Source organism: Lontra canadensis, unplaced genomic scaffold (assembly GCF_010015895.1).
Source record: "Lontra canadensis isolate GAN:19392208 unplaced genomic scaffold, GSC_riverotter_1.0 scaffold27, whole genome shotgun sequence".
NCBI lineage: Eukaryota > Metazoa > Chordata > Mammalia > Carnivora > Mustelidae > Lontra > Lontra canadensis.
In genome coordinates, this window is record NW_022631021.1 from 13380662 (window position 1) to 13401100 (window position 20439).

The window sequence follows — 20439 nt, forward strand, 5'->3', positions numbered from 1 at the left end:
ATCACTTAAAATATGCAACTGCCCAATTTTAAATTTGGTTTTAAGAGAAAAGCTCATTTATGTTAAATAACTGATTTTCCATGAAATAAGATAATTGTGATTTCCCTGTTATTGTGTAATTATATGTCATTTATATTTAAAAAATATGAATCTCTATAATGTGCCAGTTACAAAAATAAATTTAACCACAATAAAATAACTTGTAGAAAGCATTGCTATACAGACACAGCCTAACACATCAATTTTATGGCTACTGATGTTTCTAAAATCTTAAGCCAGCTGTATTCTGGAGGTCAGAAAAATGCTATGTAGAAGTGTATGGGAGACCACTGTTAAATACTCAACACACCCAGTTTAGAAAGTATAAGTTATGGGCACGCCTGGGTAGCTCAGTTGGTTGAGTGATGGACTCTTGGTTTTGGCTCAGGTCATGATCTCATGGATGGTAAAATCCAGTCCAGCCTGGGCTCCATGCTCAATGGGGAGTCTGCTGAGGGATTCCCTCCCTTAGCGCCTCCCACTGTTGGTGTGTGTGTGTGTATGTGTGTGCACACATGCACACGTGCACCCACATGGTCTCCCTCAAAGTGGATACATAAATTTTTTTTAAAAAGAAAGTGTGAATTATGACTTCAGAAAAAAATCACATATATTAAGAAAGTGACTAGAATGTGGAGGTATAAATTCGGATAGAATCCCCTTCATTGAAATTTTATTCATATTTTCAGGATGAGTTTAATCTAAACTTTAAACGATTTGACATTGTTTAAGCTTGGGGCTATAGAATATAATAAACTACAAACATAGGGCAGATACTAAAAATATTTTTAAAATATTAGCAAAATGAAAAGGCTTTCTTGATACGTAAGAATTATACAATATAATTCTTCAGTCCAGCAAGTTGCTTTCCCTGTTTCTCTATAATGTTTTCTTAATCTGGAAATCAGTTTCTGGATCCCTCTTCAGTGAAATTTTGCCTTATGGCTGTAGTGCAGACATTGTTTTGGTCCTTTTAAATTTAGTATATAATAATGAGAATAATAGTAAAAACAAACAGTGCTTTTGACAGACACTTTCCTAAGCACCTTGCTCATATTAATTTAATTAATCCTTACAATACACCAAAAATTCTTTCCTAATTTCCAGGTGTCAAACTGAGGCAGACATACACTGCTTATATTTTAAAACAGTTTTTTGTCTTCTTGCTTTCTGTGTGTGTGTTTGTTTTTTTAAAGATTTTATTTATTTATTGGATAGAGACAGAGAGAGATCACAAGCAGGCAGAGAGACAGGCAGATAGAGAGGGAGAAGTAGGCTCCCCGCTGAGCAGAGAGCCTGATGCGGGGGGTGGGGGGGGTCTTGATCCCAGGACACTGAGATCATGACCTGAGTTGATGGCAGAGGCTTAACCCACTGAGCCACCCAGGCACCCTGTTTGTTCTTTTAAGCCTGAGTTTTAACCACTGTCTGAAACTAATTTTGTAGCAATTACTTCTAGTCCGTTAAATTTTGCATTATTGTTTATACCTGTCAGCCTCAAAATCAATCTCTCTCTCGTTCTCTTTTCCACCCCTTTTCCCTCTACCTCTCTTCCTCTTTCTGCCTATCCCTCTCTCTCGGATCAGAACATTGAGCTAGTCATAGCCCTCCATTCATGTGACATTATCATATAGTTCTTTTATGAAACAGTTTCTTGAATTGTAGTTTTTAGTATTTCTTCAGTTTTATTGCTTTAGTTTTCAACTTCTCAGAGCTCCAGGTATATACACCTTGGTCATTACCTGTCTTTTACATCTTTCATTTTCTCTCACATCTTTTTAACTTTCTGATTTGATAGTGGTGCTTAATTCTTTCCTCTGATTTTATTTCTCTTCTTTTGTCCATTTAGTCTTTTTTTTATTTCTAGTTTATTTTTCACTTATGAATTAAACTCTTTCTCATTCATTCCTGAGCTTTGATAGCTCTTTTTACATGTTCCTCTAATTTATTGGTTCTTACATAACACATTTCTATTTCTGATACATATCCCTCTTTTATTACTTTTGTACATCCCATATCTTACCCTCATTTAATATATATTTTCTGCTTTATTGTGTTTCTCTCCTGCTTTCACTTTCTGTCAATATATTATTTAGTTCATTTTCCTTTTTTGTTTTTTTATGTAATATACTTGTATGAGGTTCAACACAAACTGTTTCTCTTTTTAATGTTTAAATGAGAAAGTTTTGCCTATGTTTTTAGGAGGTTTCTCTTGGAATAGACTCTTCAGCTGGGGTGTCGTCCTTGCCTTACGCTCCTTGAGGACTTTGCTTGAAGCAGTTTTTCCCTCTCAGGAAGGGACTTATTCTTAAAGAAAGACATTTTTGTTTTCTGAAATCCTGAAGTGCTTGTGCTACTATAGTACTGCCAGCTTTTTCCTCAAGCATTGTATAGTCTCCATTGTTTAGGTTTTCCTCATGAGTTATATGGTCTCCATTGTTTACTTCACAATCACTCATCATTTGGAGCTTGTGTGGTCTTGTCCCAGTTTTTTGTTTTTCTTTCTTTGTTTTCAGATCATAGAGAATTCTACATTACAGATCATCTCTTCTTTTGAGGATAAGTACTTGCTTGAAATTTCTGTGTTCCAGGACTCTTGGAGCCATCTAAATTTTCATTTTTTTCACACTCTACCTTATACAGGACCTAGTAGAGTTCCTACTATTTTCAGTGTTTTCAGAATCCTACTTTTTGATAGGGTTCTTATAGATCGTCTGGATGTTTTCAGAGTTTAAGTTTTTTTTGTTTTTTTTTTTTATCCTAGGCATTTGTCTTGTTTCTATAGGAAATTAGGTGAGGTTAAAAATCTAAGTCATTGGGGGTGCCTAGGTGGCTTAGTTCGTTGAGCATCCAACTTTTGATTTCAGCTCAGTTCATCATCTCAGGGTTGTGAGATCGAGCCTTTCATGGGGCTCGTCGCTCTGTGGGGATATCTGCTTGAGAGTCTCTCTCTCCCTCTTCCTCTTTCCTACCCATGCACTGTCTCACTCTCTCTTAAAAAAAAAAAGAAATGAATAAATATTTTAAAAAATATAGGAGCAGTTGGGTGGCTCAGTTGGTTAAATATCTACATTCAGCTCAGGTCATGATCTTGGGGTCCTGGAATGAAGCCCTGCGTTGGGCTCCCTGCTCAGTGGGAAGCCTGCTTCTCTTTCTCTCTCTGCCTCTTCCCCTGCATGTACACTTTTACTCTCTCTCTCAGTCAAATAAAATAAAATAAAATAAAATAAAATAAAATAAAACAAAATAAAATAAAATAAAATAAAAAATCTAAGTCATTGGAGAGAAATGGAAGTCATAGAAATACATCTTTTCTGTTTGTGGGAATGTTCCTACCATATTTTATGGAACAAAATAGTAGGGTTTGGTCAGATTAAGTATGTGCATAATTTAGGAACCAAAATTCCACTTATACACATATTACAAAGAAATTCTTGCACACTTCTTTCATTCCAAGTTGAGCCCAGTGTAGGAAAAAGATCACATTGATTTACAGCTAACTTTTAACCCAAAAACAGAGAATATATACCCATTCCGGGTAATGTTTATAAGTCCTGACCAAAAATTTACCTACTAAGAATTCCTTCATTGAAATCTAAAATATAGGGGTGCCTGGGTGGCTCAGTGGGTTAAAGCCTCTGCCTTCGGCTCAGGTCATGATCACAGAATCCTGGGATCGATTCCCGCATCTGGCTCTCTGCTCAGCAGGGAGCCTGCTTCCTCTTCTCTCTCTGCCTGATTCTCTGCCTGCTTGTGATCTGTTTGTCAAATAAATAAATAAAATCTTTAAAAAAAAAGGAAAAGAAATCTAAAATATAGAAGTAATACTAACAATGCAATTTAAAAAAAAAGAAAGAAATTAGGGATGCCTGGGTGGCTCAGTCAAAGCATTTGCCTTTGGCTTAGATCATAATCCCAGGGTCCTGGGATCGAGTCCCATATTGGGCTCCTTGCTCAGAACAGAGCCTGCTTCTCCCTTTGCTTCTGCCACTCCCCTTGCTTGTGCTCTCTGTCTCTCTCTCTCTCTGCCAAATAATAAAGTATTTTTAAAAAAAGAAATTAATATCAAAGTAAGACTGGCTCTGCCATTTGGACATTTTTCTTATTTTATTTAATTTTATTTCTTTTTAGTGTTCCAGAATTCACTGTTTATGCACCACACCCAGTGCTTCATGCAATACATGCTCTCCATAATACATGCTCTCCAAAACCCTCAGTTTGTTTCTCAGAGTCCACAGTCTGTCATGGTGTGCATCTGGACATTTTTAAAAGTGATATTAAACACTAAACAACATTTTGAGAGTAACAAAATGAAATTGCCAAAATTCTGCAAAGATATTTTATTTGAAACACAGCTAATCAGAATAGACAGGTATAGCTGAAGAAGTTTTCTAAAGAAAATTCATAGCATTAAATACATCAATCAATAAAAATATAAAAAAGAAAATGAATTAATATGCAAGTTAAAAAAGTTTTATAAAATAAAATAAACCAAGAAGAAGCAATTAAGAAATTATATGCCCAGGGGCGCCTGGGTGGCTCAGTGGGTTAATCCTCTGCCTTCAGCTCAGGTCATGATCCCAGGGTCCTGGGATCGAGCCCCGCATCGGGCTCTCTGCTCAGCGGGAAGCCTGCTTCCTCCTCTCTCTCTGCCTGCCTCTCTGCCTACTTGTGATCTCTCTGTCAAATAAATAAATAAAATCTTTAAAAAAAAATAAAAAAAGAAATTATATGCCCAAAGAAAATGAGGGAAAAGTGAAACAAAGCAGAACTAAAAATTCCCTTCAAAATATCTTCTGACCTGAAATCTACAAAAATTACTAACCAATATGAAGGAAGATACAAATAAGAAGAAGGAATCCTGTGTTTGTGAATTGGAAGACTTTATATTGATAAGATGTCCATAATACCCTAAGAAACCTACAGATTCAGTGCAATCCCTATTACATCTCAATTATTTATTTATTTATTTATTGCAGAAATAGAAAAAAATTCTAAAACATGTATGGGATCTCAAGAGACTCCAAATAGCCAAAATAATTTTGAAAGCAAAAGACAAATTTCAAGTGTCATAAATCCTGTTTTCAAAATATGAGACATTGTAAAAAATTGTATATTATATGTAATACATTACACACACACACACACACACACACACCACATCTTTATTCATCAGTTCATGGACATTTGGGCTGTTTTCATAATTTAGCTATTATAAGTAATGCTGCTGTAAATATCAGGGTGCATGTATCCCTTCAAAATAGTATTTTTGTATTCTTTGGGTAAATACCTAGTAGTGCAACTGCTGGATTATAGGGTACTTCCTATTTTCAACTTTTGCAGAACCTCCATACAGTTTTCCAGAGTGGTTGCACCAGTTTGTATCCCCACCAACAGTGTGAGGGAAGAGGGGAAAAGAGAGAGAGAGAGTCAAATCAAGAAATAGACTCTTAACCATAGAGAATAAACTGATGGGTATCAGAGGGGATGTGGGTTCAGGCATGGGTTAATTAGGTGATGAGGATTAAGGAGTGTGCTTCTGATGAGCACTGGATATTGTGTGGAAGTATTGAATCACTATATTGACACCTGAAACTAATATTGCACTGTACGTTAACTAACTGGAATTGAAATAAAAACTTAAAAAAAAAAAAACCCAAAACTGAAACAATACATATGTATGTATGTATGTATGTATGTGTGTGTGTGTATTATATGATGTAACACTAATGATGACAGTGTGATACTGACATAAAGACAGAAATATAGACCATTGGAACAAAATATAGGGCCCAGAAATAAACCCTTGTGTATGTGGTCTAATGTTCTTCACCAAGGGTGCCAAGAACATGCAATGAGGGAAGGACAGTCTTTTCAACAAATAGTGTTGGGAAAACTGGATCTCCACATGCAAAAGAATCAAGTTGGAGTCTTAACACCATACATAGAACCTAACCCAAAATGGATTAAAGACCTAAAAGTAAGACCTAAAACTATAAAACTCCTAGAAGAAATCATAGGGGGAAAGTTTCAGGACATTAGATTTGTCAGTGATTTCTTGGATATAGCCGATATCAAAAAAACAGAAAATGTCAAGTATTGGCAAGAATGCAGAGAAATTGGAACTCTTGTGCACTTTTGTTCTGAATGTAAAATGGTGCAATCATGGAAAATAGTATGGAGGTTTCTCAAAACATTTAAATGGGATTGCTATGTGATCCAACAGTCCCACTTCTGCATATATATCCAAAATAATTCAAAGAAAGAGCTCAAAAAGATACTTCCATGCCCATGTTCATCAAAGCATTATACACAGTAGCTAAAAAGAGGGAGCATCTCAGATGTCTATTGATGGATGAATGGATAAAGAAAATGTACTATATATCTACAATGGAATGTTATACAGACTTTAAGAAGGAGGAAATCCTGACACATGCTACAACATGGATAAACCTTGAGGATATTATGCTAATTGAAATAAGTCAGTCGTTAAAGAGCAAATACTGTGCTATTCTACTCATATGAAGTATCTAATGTGGTCAAGCATAGAAACAGATAGTGAAAAGCTGGTTTCCAAGGCCTGTGGAAAGGGTATGGAAAATGAGAGTTCAATGAGTCTAGAATTTCAGTTTTGCAAGATGAAAACATTCCAAAGATATGTTGCATAACAACATAATAAACTTATCACTATTAAACTGTACTCCTAAAATGATTAAAATGGTAAGTCCTGTTATGTGTTTTTTATTACAATAAAAAAATATTTTCTCACTATAGCTTCTAGCTGACTAAAATGCTAGTGGATGCAAGGTGAATATACCCATGACCAAAAGTTAACTCTGTTGTAATGTCATACTTTCAGTACTATGGAGAGAGCCACTAAAAATAAGACAATGAATGCTTTAAAAAAATTCTTGAACGAATATGGACGTTAACAGATAAAACATGAAAGGAGAACAGAAAATACTAAAATCTGTGTAGTTTGACATTTAACATAAGCTTACCCTAATGTAGAATATGTTTTCCCAATAATATGAAGCTAAATTTAAAGAGAGACCGTATAAACAAGTATAAAACAATTGTTCAACTCCTCTGCACAGAACTGTTTAGTTATTGCTAGATGATAATGGGTGCCTTTAAATTTTTATGGATACCTGTATTGTCTAAACGTCCCACAAAAAAATGTGCATTAATGATGAAATAAAGAATTATTTTAAACTAAAATTTAGAAAGGAAAGGTGTTGTATACATTGTTTTCTCTGGTTTTAAAATCAGGCAAATTTGGCTTATACCATTCTGTGACTATGCATTTGACAAATACAATTACTGAGCTATTAGTCATGTAGATATGTCAAGAAAGACAAGATAACTCCTGAAAGTATCAGAAGGGCAAAAGATGTATCAACATTTCTAAAAGGAAAGTGTAGAAATGAGCAGAAAAAGCATCGAAATGGTATTTTATTCAGCACCATTTCTTGATGGAAAATTTATTGGAATTAATTACTGATTGATAAAATTACAAACATCTGAAAATGCCAAGGGTAGTAGTTTTGTAGAGAACAAATAATGACAAACAAATTCAGTTTATTTTATGGCAGAGTGACAAGGGGAAACCATACATTTAGTAGAGTGGGGATTGAGTTGGTTTCTTCCATGTGTCTCACATTACAATTGCCTCAGAGGGCAGTGATCAGAAGTTCACTGTCAATGTCAGAAGACAGAATGAATATTCTTTCTTTGCAGTTGTCAGAGTTCTGTATGTAATTATTATATAAGGGATTGAAAAGCTTGAATAGAGAATATTGCTTGTTTGAAAAAGACAGTCAGTTAAAGTGGCTTGTTAATAATCTGGAGTGGAAAAGTAAGAATCTGATGCCTTTGTTATAGACATACTGCATATAGATTCTTTTCAAGCAGTACAGTTTATTTTAAGATAATTGTCTTTAGTGAAATTACAGCATATACCTGAAAAAAGTGATTGTAAATGACTGTGCAAACAATGCAGTGTAGCATTCATTCCGCCAATCTGAGGAAGCAATGTAATCTTACTTCAAAAAGATTTTTAACAATTCCACATGAGCCAAATAAATAGTATGCTAAAAGATTTCCATCCGGAATGTTATAGGGATTTTATGTAAGGTATGTGAGATCATTTTGGAAAAGATGCTAATTACAAATAAAATAGCAAAGAACAAAGCTGTTAGATGCAATACAGAATTCCTTTCACCTCCAGAAGTAGTCAGATCTGTAAAAAATAATTGTTCAAAATGTAATATAAATTAGCATGAATTGAGAATTTCCATACTTAATGGGTATCATCACCTTTCCTTTACTCCAAAATTACAGAAACAGAATGCTCTTGCCCTATATCTAATAAAACTAAAAAAAAAGTAAAAAAAACCCTGTCTTAATAGCTTTATTTATTCTTTATCCCCACACATAAATATGCATGTGTATGTTTATATATATATGTGTGTGTGTATTCATTTTCTAATTTCTCATTTTTCGCATCAGAATATAGATTCCATGAAAACAGAGACTTTTCTATTTTGTCTGTGGTACCCACAGTAGAGGTTTAAGAATCTTTGTGGAATAAACTAATTTTAAAAAGAGAGAGTAGATAAATATTGTACATTTGCTCAAAAAATATCCATTTTGGGAATAGTCTCATAAGGCAACAGCAGTGATTCATTTTAAACATATGGACAGATAATTTCATAATGATGAACATGAATGATAGCATTTACAGATTTAATCCTTTAAACGACTTTGCTGTAACTCGCTTTTTAATTGCCTTTAAGTTTTGTTAGAATATAAAATAACATGCTATTTATCTTTACTATCCAATTTGATAATGGATGATTACTATTTTCCAATTTTTTTGTAGGAATAATCCAGAGTAAAAATAAAACATGTAACCTTAAAATATATTTTGTTCTATTTATTGTCCCTAAGAAAGTTATGTTCGTTTAGATATTTTTTATTGTTAAAGGGCATATATTTTTCCTTGTGTTTTGTTTGAAGATGCTAAAAATTAACTTCTTCATGGAAGACAGTCGCATCTTCAGTGGTAACTTTTTAGTTTGAGTTGACAGAGGACTTTGTTTTTAAAGATTTTTATTTATTTATTTGACAGAGAGAGACACAGCTAGAGAAGGAACACAGCTGAGGAAGTGGGAAAGGGAGAAGCAGTCCCCACCCCCCCACAACAACACACTGCGGAGCAGGGAGCCCAATGCGGGCTTGATCCCAGGACCCTGGGATCATGACCTGAGCTGTAGGCAGACGCCCAACGACTGAGCGACCCAGGAGCCCCCCCCCCCTTTTTTAAGATTATATTTATTTACCTGTCAGAAAGTGCACAAGCAGGGGGAGTGGCAGTCAGAGGGAGAAGGGGCAGAGGGAGAAGCAGGCTCCCCGCTGAGCAAGGAGCTGGATGTGGGACCAGATCCCAGGACACTGGGATCCAGACCTGAGCCAAAGGCAGACACTTAAGGACTGAGCCACCCAGGTGTCCCAACAGAGGTCATCTTAATGTATGGTAGCAGCATGTCCATAGCTGTTAACAGATATTTCAAGTCTATCAAGAGTCTTCAAAGTCTCTTTTTAAGAAGGCAAGTAATAAGAATACTCATATTTATGATAACTTCTCCTTTTGCTTACTGTTTTTTCTTGTGGTTTTTTTTTTCAGAAATTGAAAAATTTCAAGGTTCTGATGGAAAAAAGGAAGATGAAGAAAAGAAATATCTTGATGTCATCAGCAACAAAAACATAAAGCTCTCAGAAAGAGTATTGATTCCTGTCAAGCAATATCCAAAGGTACTGCAATATATGCTCTGTTCTCATCGAATTAAGAAAAAAAATGATAAACATATGACCTGATGTTTTATTCATTGTCTTTCATGAAGTAAATATTTAAAATTTCATTATATTAGTATACACAAATATATGATACTGATACAGAGGAAAGAGAAGTCTTTGAAAGTACACCGATATGAACTGTTTTCACCTAAAGACCGTAGCACTTTTATTCCATGAATATGGGAAGCATAAATAGATATTTAATTTTTTTTAACATGTAAATTGTTCAACAGTTTGTCCAAATATACATACTCAATGTTTTGGTTCATGTTGCAATATATATTCCTACTATAAAAAAGAATAGAAGTAATGATACCAAATACACAGCATTAGCCAATCCACACGAAATTATTATAACCAAGAAAGTAATCTAGTCTGTACTAGATCCTTAGATTATAACCTCTAGTCTTCTGTAGTCCGGGTTCATTTATAAAAATAATTATCATACTGTTCTCTTGAGAGTACTTTTTCACTAGGCATTTGCTTTTCCTACAAGATTTCTATCACCAGAATCATGACATAGCATTCAGTGGCAAGGTTTCATCATTTATACTCACAGATTCCAATGGGTAAACGGAGTTCCTTTTTTAAATAAATCAAGTATGCTAACAATGGAAACTCAGATTTAAGCTGGTAATTTACTTTCTGAAGAATGAATTTGAAACAAGGACCATGTAATTATCCTAATGATAAAAATTACAGAAATAAATGCTGTAGTTTACCAATTGTCTTCTAATATGATAAATTTTAGTAAATATTATTAAGTAGAATGTTGTGTTTATAATTATTTCAAATAGGAATAAATTGTTACAGCCCATCAAACCGTAAAATTTAACTTTCATATGAGGTTTTTGGGCATGCAACTGTTTAGTTTTTTTGTGGGTTTTTTTTTTTTTTTAAGCTAGATTTACTCTATTGCAAGAAAGGTGCATTCAGTAGATTTATATTTTACAATTAAATTTTTTAAATTTATTTCATAAGCATGTATTTATGAATATTAAATTAGGCAAAGAAATGTACATGAAAATGTTTACTTAGTAATGAAATGTGGGAGAAATAAGGGTATGAAGAAAAATGTCTTTTTAAAGGAATTTGATTAATCCATTATGAAGTACAAGATTCTCTCTCTAAGTCATCTATTTAAATATTTATATAACTTGATACTGTTTCTCAGAAGAACACTTGTCTATTCTCTGGATATGGGAAAACCAATGACAGACTCAATATCTCTTTCTCAATAAAATGCAGCTCTGTATCTCTGACCAACTCAGGTTGGCCAGGTGTGAAAGGCATTTCAAGTCCTGGTGGCTCTTCAAGTGACAGCATGAGTGATTTTATAGTGAAGATTGCCGTAGTCTGTATTTGATGCGTAATGATGAATATTGAAACAAGAACACTGTATAGTGCCTAATTTTTGTGTGAGATTTAATTTCACAATTTATGGGAAGAGGATCAAATAACAAAACTGCCTATTTGTATTAAAACAGACCATATCTCACTAGCAAGTTATTGTACCTGCTTGAATATTTAGAATCGCAGAATGTTTAAGCTGGGACTAATTTTCGAAATCACAGAATATATAAAACTTTTATTTTCCAAATGAGGTAACTGGGAAATCAAGAATTACTCAAAGACATATCTTCATTGCAGATGGAGATAGCAAGGTTGCTGTTATTGTAGATTCTTCACTTTTTGGGGACCCATTACATTTTTAACTTGACCGGTAATGCTCACATTTTTTATTACTTATTCATGTAAACTATGGAAGAATGTGAGGAATGAGAGTTCCTAATGATTAGGACTTTTATGGAATATTATCAAGTAACAATTTATGCCTTAGAAAATTTGCCATTTTTAATTGATGAATAGAATGCTAAATCACTTTAAATTGTTTCTAAAGGGATGTGCATTTCATACATCCAGTTATCATAGTGAGAGAAGTCTTAGAGCCCTTTTACAGAAAAAGGTACTGAGAAACGAACGGAACAGAATCATCTATCAAGCTGACCTACATTTGTTTTCGTTTGCTTTTAGAGTATAGCAAATTAAAACCAACATTCTGAAAACCGCATTTTATTTCAAAACTGGTGATTCCCTCCTGCTGAGTAATTATTGCCTACCTCTCACAAAAATAGCGGTGGGGTGAAGATTACAGTCACTGTGCTTGAGCCGTATTGGATGGACTTTTGGGAGCTGTAAAGTATGTGGTGTGGTGTGATGCTGTGAACTGTTGAGCAGAGCACAACGGTATTTATGGATTTAAAGTTTAATCTTTTATAATAAAAAGTGATTTATCCCTCGGGGGGTACATTGGAGAAAGACCCACTTTTCACAACTTCTCTCAGAGCCCTCTCTCCCCTTGATGCCTGCTGTCTGTTTGATCCGGTAATTAGTGTGGGAATGACACAGTCCCCTCCAACAAAGGGCAATAAATAACTATGGGACTTCTTGAGGAAATGACCTTATCCTGACTTTACCACATGACCTTTTTGGATAGATTGGACTTCAGTTAGTCTCCAATATCAAGTTAATTTGCTGACTTAATTGAGTAACACAAGGAATTGAAAGACATTTAAGATTTTGAATTACAGAAAATATAAAAACACTGTCAAACACTTAAAGAATGATTTATCTAGCTCTCCTGCTTTACGTTTAATCACTCAATGTGGGGAAAAATATGTCATATCAAATTATTACAATAAACAGCTTTTCTTATTTGTTTTTAATATTTTTGTTTGCAACAGGATTAGTCAAGAAATAGACTATACACATCTATTGTTTACATTCGCAGATGTTTCAGAATCGGTGCAATTATTTCTTGATAGTCAAGTCTCCAAGGAGACAACATGTGGCAGTATGTCCCTCTGTAAGCCTAAGAGACTCACACAGAAGATCCTGGAGAGATTTAGGCAGAAAACTCACCATCATTAATGTGAATTCTTTCTCCCTAAATCCATACATGCTATATTTCATAGTCTAATACACACTTATTTTTTTAAAATTTTACCATTTCCAACTGGTATGCATATTAGAATCATTTTACAGTCCCTGTCGGGCAAGCAGTGGTCATAACTCATAACAAGTTGTCTATAAACTCGGTCCAAGTAAGCTTGGCCATGCCTTCTTGCATGCAGTTGTTTATTGTATTGGAAAAACGCAGATTGAGTTTCATCACTATTTAAAATGTCTCCAAAGATTGCGTTATGATTTAGTGTTGACATGCAGAGCTATATGACATATCCAAGAAAAGAATAGAACTGTAGCTAAGGTACAAATTTGGTATGAAGACAATATTTATCGTTGGAAGTAAGAAAAATAACATGATTTCATGGTCCTCCACCAACAAGTGCCTTATAGGACCTAAGAAACAAAGATACATGTAAGTGGCTAAGGCTGTATTCTCTTTTATTACTGCTAGACATGCAAAAGGACAGTGTCTCACAAGCGTGGGCCATGAGTGGATGGGATATGCTGGTTGCTTGCAACTATACCTATTTGGCCACCTGGGCAATCGAACCTCTCCAACGCCTTTTAAAAATATCTTTTGACGTTGCCTTCAGAATCCTTTGAAATGCATCAGACCTTTCCTTCAATTAATTTTGCCTCGAGGCCCATTTTTTATTTCCCAACTTGAATTGCTGCCAACTTTTTAAAGCAGTAGATCGCCAGGAGTATAAATCGGCCCCAAATTTGGCCCCTTTTAAGATCAAACACAGCTACGTTACCGAGTGCTGCTTTTCAAATCAATTCCTTATGTAGATTAATGCAGAAAATTAAAGTTCCAAAAGATGTTCAAAAGCACCACACTTGCCCTATATTTTGGTTACCCTGCTCAGTCCCAGAGAGAGGGGCTGCCTTTGTGCCCGGCTGGAACCAGTCTCTGAAAACTGGCATGTCTTCTCACAGAGCTTGTTTCTTTCTTTGTGCTCCAAAAGATGAAACCCAAATCCCAATTCTTGATGAGTGTTATTTTTTCTAACTTAATAAGTAATTATCAGATAACTTTAAGAAGAGGTAACCCAGTGTTACTAGCTGTGGAAACTATGACCGAATATCAAAGCCAATATCACCTCCTACAATCTGGGAAACACCTCTCTATTTTTCTAAGCAATGTGGTTTCCCAAAAGCCACTCAGTAGCTTACATCTTAAACCTGTTTTATCTTTACTAGACAGACTATTGCATAGCATTGCTTTTTTACTTCTCTAAAGGAAATGGAAGAGAGGATTTGATGCGGGCTTCGTGATTTCAATTTCATTTATATCAGTTGCCTAGTCTCTCACCTGTGAATGTAAATCTCAATTGGAAAATAACATGACACTCAGATTCACATTTTCTATGAAAAAGAAAAACATTCCAAAATGCCATGGACTGCATTCTCTCTAGTAGAATGACACCTAAAATAACTCTGTTTTTTGCAAAATTTAGAAATTTGCAGTGATATTTATGTCTAGTCCTCGTCTTTTCCAATAACTCTTTCTTTTAACTAATGTACATCCCATGTATTTCAATATTATTTTCCATTTGGTACTTAAAGTTTTTTTCGTCTCCGTGTTACACTGATCCGTGTGTTCCTAATCCTGAATCACGTTCTTCTCTCCACATCCTTTTTAATGGGTTCAGCACAGCCTCACAAAATATGTCCTCATACTTCTCTAAATAATCTCTCCTTTCTATGTCTAGATCTCTTAGAGGATCATTAGTCTGTTTTCGTCTGTTGTTTCCTTTCTGCCAGGTTATTTCACATTTACCCTCAACTGGAAAACTAAAAACTACTTCAGAAGGATCATTAAAATGCAAGTGCCTTTTGAAATATGTGTAAACCTATATCCTGACTCAAGGGCTCCTGGAGAATGAAAAGAACTTCCACCTCACGACCCTCTCTATAATCTTACCATTCTTCATTCGCTTCCTTGTTCATTTAATTCAGCGAGCCTTCAGTGAGTTTCTCTGCACCCATAGAACACAGATGACTCTTCTGTCATTTCTTTCATTGTTGCAGTAGAAGTGGCTTCTCATATAGATAGACCTTAAAGGACTAGAAAAGAAAGATCACTTAAAATCAAGAGGTACTACATTAGCAGTAATGGATTCCCATATTATTACTGGTTTTGAAGGAGTTAGTGACATATGGAAGCAAGTGAATTTGATGTGAATCAAACACTCTATATGCTGAGATTCACAGAAAAACAAACTTTCTCTGGAAAGGATACAGAAAGTAAAAATGAATGCATCCTGCCCGCCACCAAACAGCTAGATAAAGGATTACTGTTACTTGTAGTATGAAGTTAGAACCTGACTGTAAACACTTTTTGAAAGAAATTTAGATCCATGCAGAAAAATTGCTACTTTTATTTGCTTTCTCAAATTTAAGTGATTGTTTAATTTGTGTAGCACATGGGGCTCCTGGGTGGCTCAGTGGGTTATAAGCCTCTGCCTTCAGCTCAGGTCATGATCTCTGGGTCCTGGGATCAAGCCCTACATCAAGCTCTCTGCTCAGCAGGGAGCCTGCTTCCCCCAACCCCTCTCTGCCTGCCTCTCTGCCTACTTGTGATCTCTCTCTCTCTCTCTGCAAATAAGTAAATAAAATCTTAAATTACATAATTAATTATGTAACACAATTTAGATTTCTATCATTTTATAAGTAATTTCCTTAAATATATATGGATTTCACAAGGATATCACAAAAAATAAAACATTGCAAGAATTGAGTTTGAATATCAATGCAGGGGCTTTAAGACATTACCAAATGTTGTGTGCCAGTGTTCATAGCCTCGTTATTTACGATAGCCGAGAAGCAGAAACAATCCAAATATCCTCAGAAGCTAAATGGATAAATAAAATGTGGTGTGTGTGTGTGTGTGTGTGTGTGTGTGTGTGTACAACAGAATATTATCCAACTTTAAAGAGCAATGAAATTCAGATACCTGTTATAACTTGGATGAACACTGAAAACATGCTAAGTAAAATAATCCAGACACAGAATAAATACTATATGATTCTACTTATATGAGGTACTTAGAACTAGCAAATTCATACACGTGGAAAGTGGAATAGGTGTTACCACGGGCTGTGGAGAGGGAAAATGAAGAGTTACCGTTTAATGGATACAAAATTTGTCTTTGGGATGATGAAAAAGTTCTGGAAATGGATGTGGTGATGGTTGTACAACACTGTGAATGTACTTAGTGCCACTGAATTGCACATTTAAAAATAGTTAAAATAGGGGCACCTGGGTGGCTCAGTGGGTTAAAGCCTCTGCCTTCAGCTCAGGTCATGGTCCCAGGGTCCGGGATCGAGCTCCGCATCAGGCTCTGCTCAGCAGGGAGCCTGCTTCCTCCCCTCTCTCTCTGCCTGCCTCTCTGCCTATTTGTAATCTCTGTCAAATAAATAAATAAAATCTTTTAAAAAAATAGTTAAAATAGTAAATTTTATGTTATATAAATATATCATAATAAAAAATAATGTCACAAATATACCAACAAATGTACTTAAATGCACATTACAAGCAGAATAAATTACACCCAAATGTATTTTGTTTCAGGGATGTAAGAGTGGTTGAGTATTTAAACATACTTTTAAAAATTTAATGAATTTTAAAATAGGATCAAACATGATAAAATTTTACAATAGGATCAAACTTGATAGGATCAAAATTGATAAAACAGATTTCTCATCCCTCATGAAATGTGGACATATATTCTATAGTAAGTATATATTTGTAATCAGAGTGAAAAAATCCTTTATTCAATAAATATTGGAAAAATAACTAGTGAAGCATTTAGAGGCAAAAGAAAAGAAAGACTAAATCTCTAGTTCATCTTTTCTACCAATATCAATCTCAACTGGTCTAAGATTAAATGCAAAAAAAAAAAACCCAGAATATATTATGGGAAATTTATTTAATGGGTTTCTAAGAAAGATGGAAAAATACTAAAGCCATAAGTCAACAATTAAAATATTTTATGACATTAAACTTCTGTACAAGCAAAAATGATAATAATGATTACCAAAATCAAAGATCACAATTAAAATGCCAAACTGGTATAACTATTTGAGAAATATTTGAAAAACAAATGACAGAATGTTCATTTCCTTCATATGTAAGGGACTCAATTTTTCTAATTGCACAAGAAGTTGATGATACCAACAGATAGCTATCACACACGAACTGTTTCATTGAAATGATTCTGTTTTCTATCAGACTGACAAGTTTGATTATAACCAAAAATGATGTTAGGGTATGGGGAAAAAAATACTCCATAACCTGTTGTTCAGAACATTGAGATTTAGCCATTTGGAGAAGCAGTTTTGCAAAATCAGTGAAAATCACAAAGGCACAGACTTTCAGAAGCAGTTGGATATCTAGCAATTTATTTAAGAATTATATATTTGCAAACATATATACTGTTAAGTGAAAGTACAAAAGATGATAATTTATTCCTCGAGTATAAAAGGAATATATTTACATTTATATTTGTGTATATATATATATACATATATATATATATATGATGCTAGATTATAAGTAAAAGGAAGGAGGCCCTTTTTTTACTGCAGTCTGGTTGTGCTGTTTGAATTAGTGTTAATATGTTATTTTCTTAATAAAGATATTTTAAAAATAGTTTGAGCTAATGACAACATATTAAAATAGAAACAATTCTGTTTAGAATTTTTTCCTAGAACAGAGGAACAAATAATAAAAACTAAGGATTATTGACTTTTTTAAATAAATCAAACACTTTATTTTGTAGTTTTTACATATGTTAACTCATTGTAAAAATTTTAATAATTCACTCCTTCCCATCTTATAGACAAGGAAACTGAGACTCAGAGGAACTTATTTGCCAAAATCACATTACTAGGAAATGACCAATTCAGAATTTATATCCAGCTACTCTAATTTCACAACTTCTTGTGAAATTAGAGTATATTTCAATTAGTGGTGCCTGGGTGGCTCAGTTGGTTAAGTGTCTGCCTTTAGCTCAGGTCATGATCCCAGGGTCCTGGGTTGGACCCGCATTGTGCTCCCTGCTCCCTGGAGAGCCTGCTTCTCCCTCTCCCTCTGCCTGCCACTCCCCCTGCTTGTGCTTGCACTCTCTCACTCTCTCTCTGTCAAATGAATAGGTAATGATACAAAAAATTCTTTAAAGAATATGTTTCAATTATTATAATGTAAGCGAATGACATCTAGAAACGTACAGTAGAAAATTTGACTCCAAACATGACTCCTCAAAATTTATTATGATCTTCAAAACCAAATAAAAATTTTGTCTTGATGAAAAAATCTTATATTTCTTTTTCTGGTTTATCAGTAAGTATGTTGCTTAAATGAAGCATGTGTTCTAGAACTCAAGTTTGCAGGAACAGCTAACTTTAAAACATGAAACTAGTCTTTAAATCTGGGACCTCCCACTTAGAGAATTAAGATTTTTTTTTTTTTAAGAATCCAGTGCATATCAAACACTGCGCAAAGCACAGTGAGCTATTTTATTCCTTCAAGAATACTATAAAAGTTCTGAAGAAGAAACCAAGTTTAAAAATATTTAAGGAGCTTTCATAAAGCCACACAATGTATTAGTGATAGTATTAACATTGAAATTCATGTGTGTTTGTACTGAAGCTTCTCTTCTTTGCATTAAACCATTGTTATAATTCACTTTTTTATAATACGAAGAGGCATTGAGATAACTCTGGACACAGACTGCTCAGATTGCAAAGGCCCACAGATGGAAAAGCAGATGTATTTCTCCTCCGGTGTTAAGTGAGGCAGAAATAATAGACTCATTAGTTGGAGTGTATCTCATAGGTCGTATGGTCTAATCTACCCAATTAGGAATCATTTCTAGAATATCTGTGATACTCATCAGCCTGTCTGTGAATACCTCTAGTGATTAAAAAGAAAGTTCAATATATTATAAAACAGCTGGATCTAATAATGAGTAGATGTTGCTGTTCGAATTTTTTTTCCTCATTGAAATATGATTTTTATCCTTGTAAGTTGCCATTAGTCCTGGTTCTGCCTTCTGCATCATAAAAAAAATCTCACTTAAAACACTTGAATCACGGTCTTAATTGAAGTATCACTGATAGACTGTCTTCTTTTGGCTTCTGGACACCAGATTTATTTTTATCTCCTGTTATAAAACTGGTTTCATTTCTCAGCCGCCTGCTCTTTCTCCTCTTCCACAACTTAATGTGGAAGTTTCCCAGGGATTCACCATGGTACTCTTCTCTATGTACATTCACACTCCCTTGGTCATCTCACTATGACATGGCTTTACATACCCTATAAACTGATGATCCAGCCAAGACCTGTGCTCAAGACTTAGATACATGGAGCCATCTACTTGATATCACCATGTAGATGTCTAGACATCTCATATTCAAATGATATTCTTCTGACCCCATGTGTCTTACTGGTTGGCAGTACCATCCTTTTATTTGGTCAGAACAGAAACCATGGACCCTCCTTGACGCCTTTCTTGCTCCCACACATCCTATCCAACCTGTCAGGCAAATCTGGGAGTCTTATCTTCAGAATACATAAAGAATCAAATAGCTCTCACCACTTCCACCATTACTTCCCTGGCCCAAGTCATCATTTTCTTTTACCTGGATTACTCTGATGGTCTCAGCCTTTATGTGTCTACTAGTTCCTTCATCTATCCCAATGCAAGTACTCATAATCCCTTTATCCTTCTCTAGTTTTTCTTTTTTCTATAGCAGGTATCACCTTCTAATGGACTTTGTAATTTACTTGATATTTTTCTGGTTTCTCCACATTTGTATGTAAACAAAAAATTGCCAAGTCTCCTTGTCTTTCTCGATCAATCATGTATCCCTATCACATAGAATAATGCCTAGCACATAATTAGGTGGTTTATAAATAATTGCTGAATGAATGTAGTGTAACTCCATAGCCTCTTTTCTAGGACACTCTCTCTGGAGGAAATACAACCGACCCAGAACAAGGATCTCCCTATTCTCACCTCTTGCCTCTTCTTACAGAATTTTCAGGGGACCTATCACACTTGTAGGAGTGACATCACAGTTTCTCTCAAGGAGACCCCAGTATTGCTGTCTTCATTGAAGCCCCAGTGCTGTTCTAATCTTGCCAGAGAGAACCCAAGTACAAGAAGAAGGCAATAAGAGTGAAAATTTTACTCAAGTCTAATGCCTAGATAATCGATTATTTTACTTAACCAAATTTTCTAGTTAAAATGAAGTTAAAGGTTAACTCAGAAATTAATTTCAAGTCATTTCTGAATATCATGTTATAGTTTTATTATTTAATTATCCATTTTTAGTAAGTGCAGTATATTGAACATCATTTGACCTTTTTCAAAAGAGCCTACGAGGCTTCCATATCATAATTCTGAATATTAATTTCAGTTCATTCTTTCATTCAGGAGATATTTATTGAATCTGTATGGCGGTCACTTGGAATTTTACTTGTAAATGTGAAAATTAAAAAGATGCTTTCATGGATCTCAGGATGTCTTGTAGTAGTTTTAAACAATTGTCCCAATATGGCTTTGTA

General features: G+C 34.6%; 1 protein-coding gene across 6 annotated transcripts in view; it reads left to right on the forward strand.

Annotated features, from left to right (window-relative positions):
- Window positions 1–20439, forward strand: part of KHDRBS2 (KH RNA binding domain containing, signal transduction associated 2) — a 585121-nt gene that overhangs the window by 84643 nt on the left and 480039 nt on the right. For all 6 annotated transcript variants that reach the window (XR_004383467.1, XR_004383466.1, XM_032864462.1 and 3 more), the window contains exon 2: window positions 9728–9855. Coding sequence is in view for 4 of the 6 variants with exons in the window: in XM_032864462.1 (XP_032720353.1) it covers window positions 9728–9855 (128 nt within the window). In the remaining 2 variants the exon portion in view is untranslated. The remainder of the gene's footprint in view (window positions 1–9727; window positions 9856–20439) is intronic.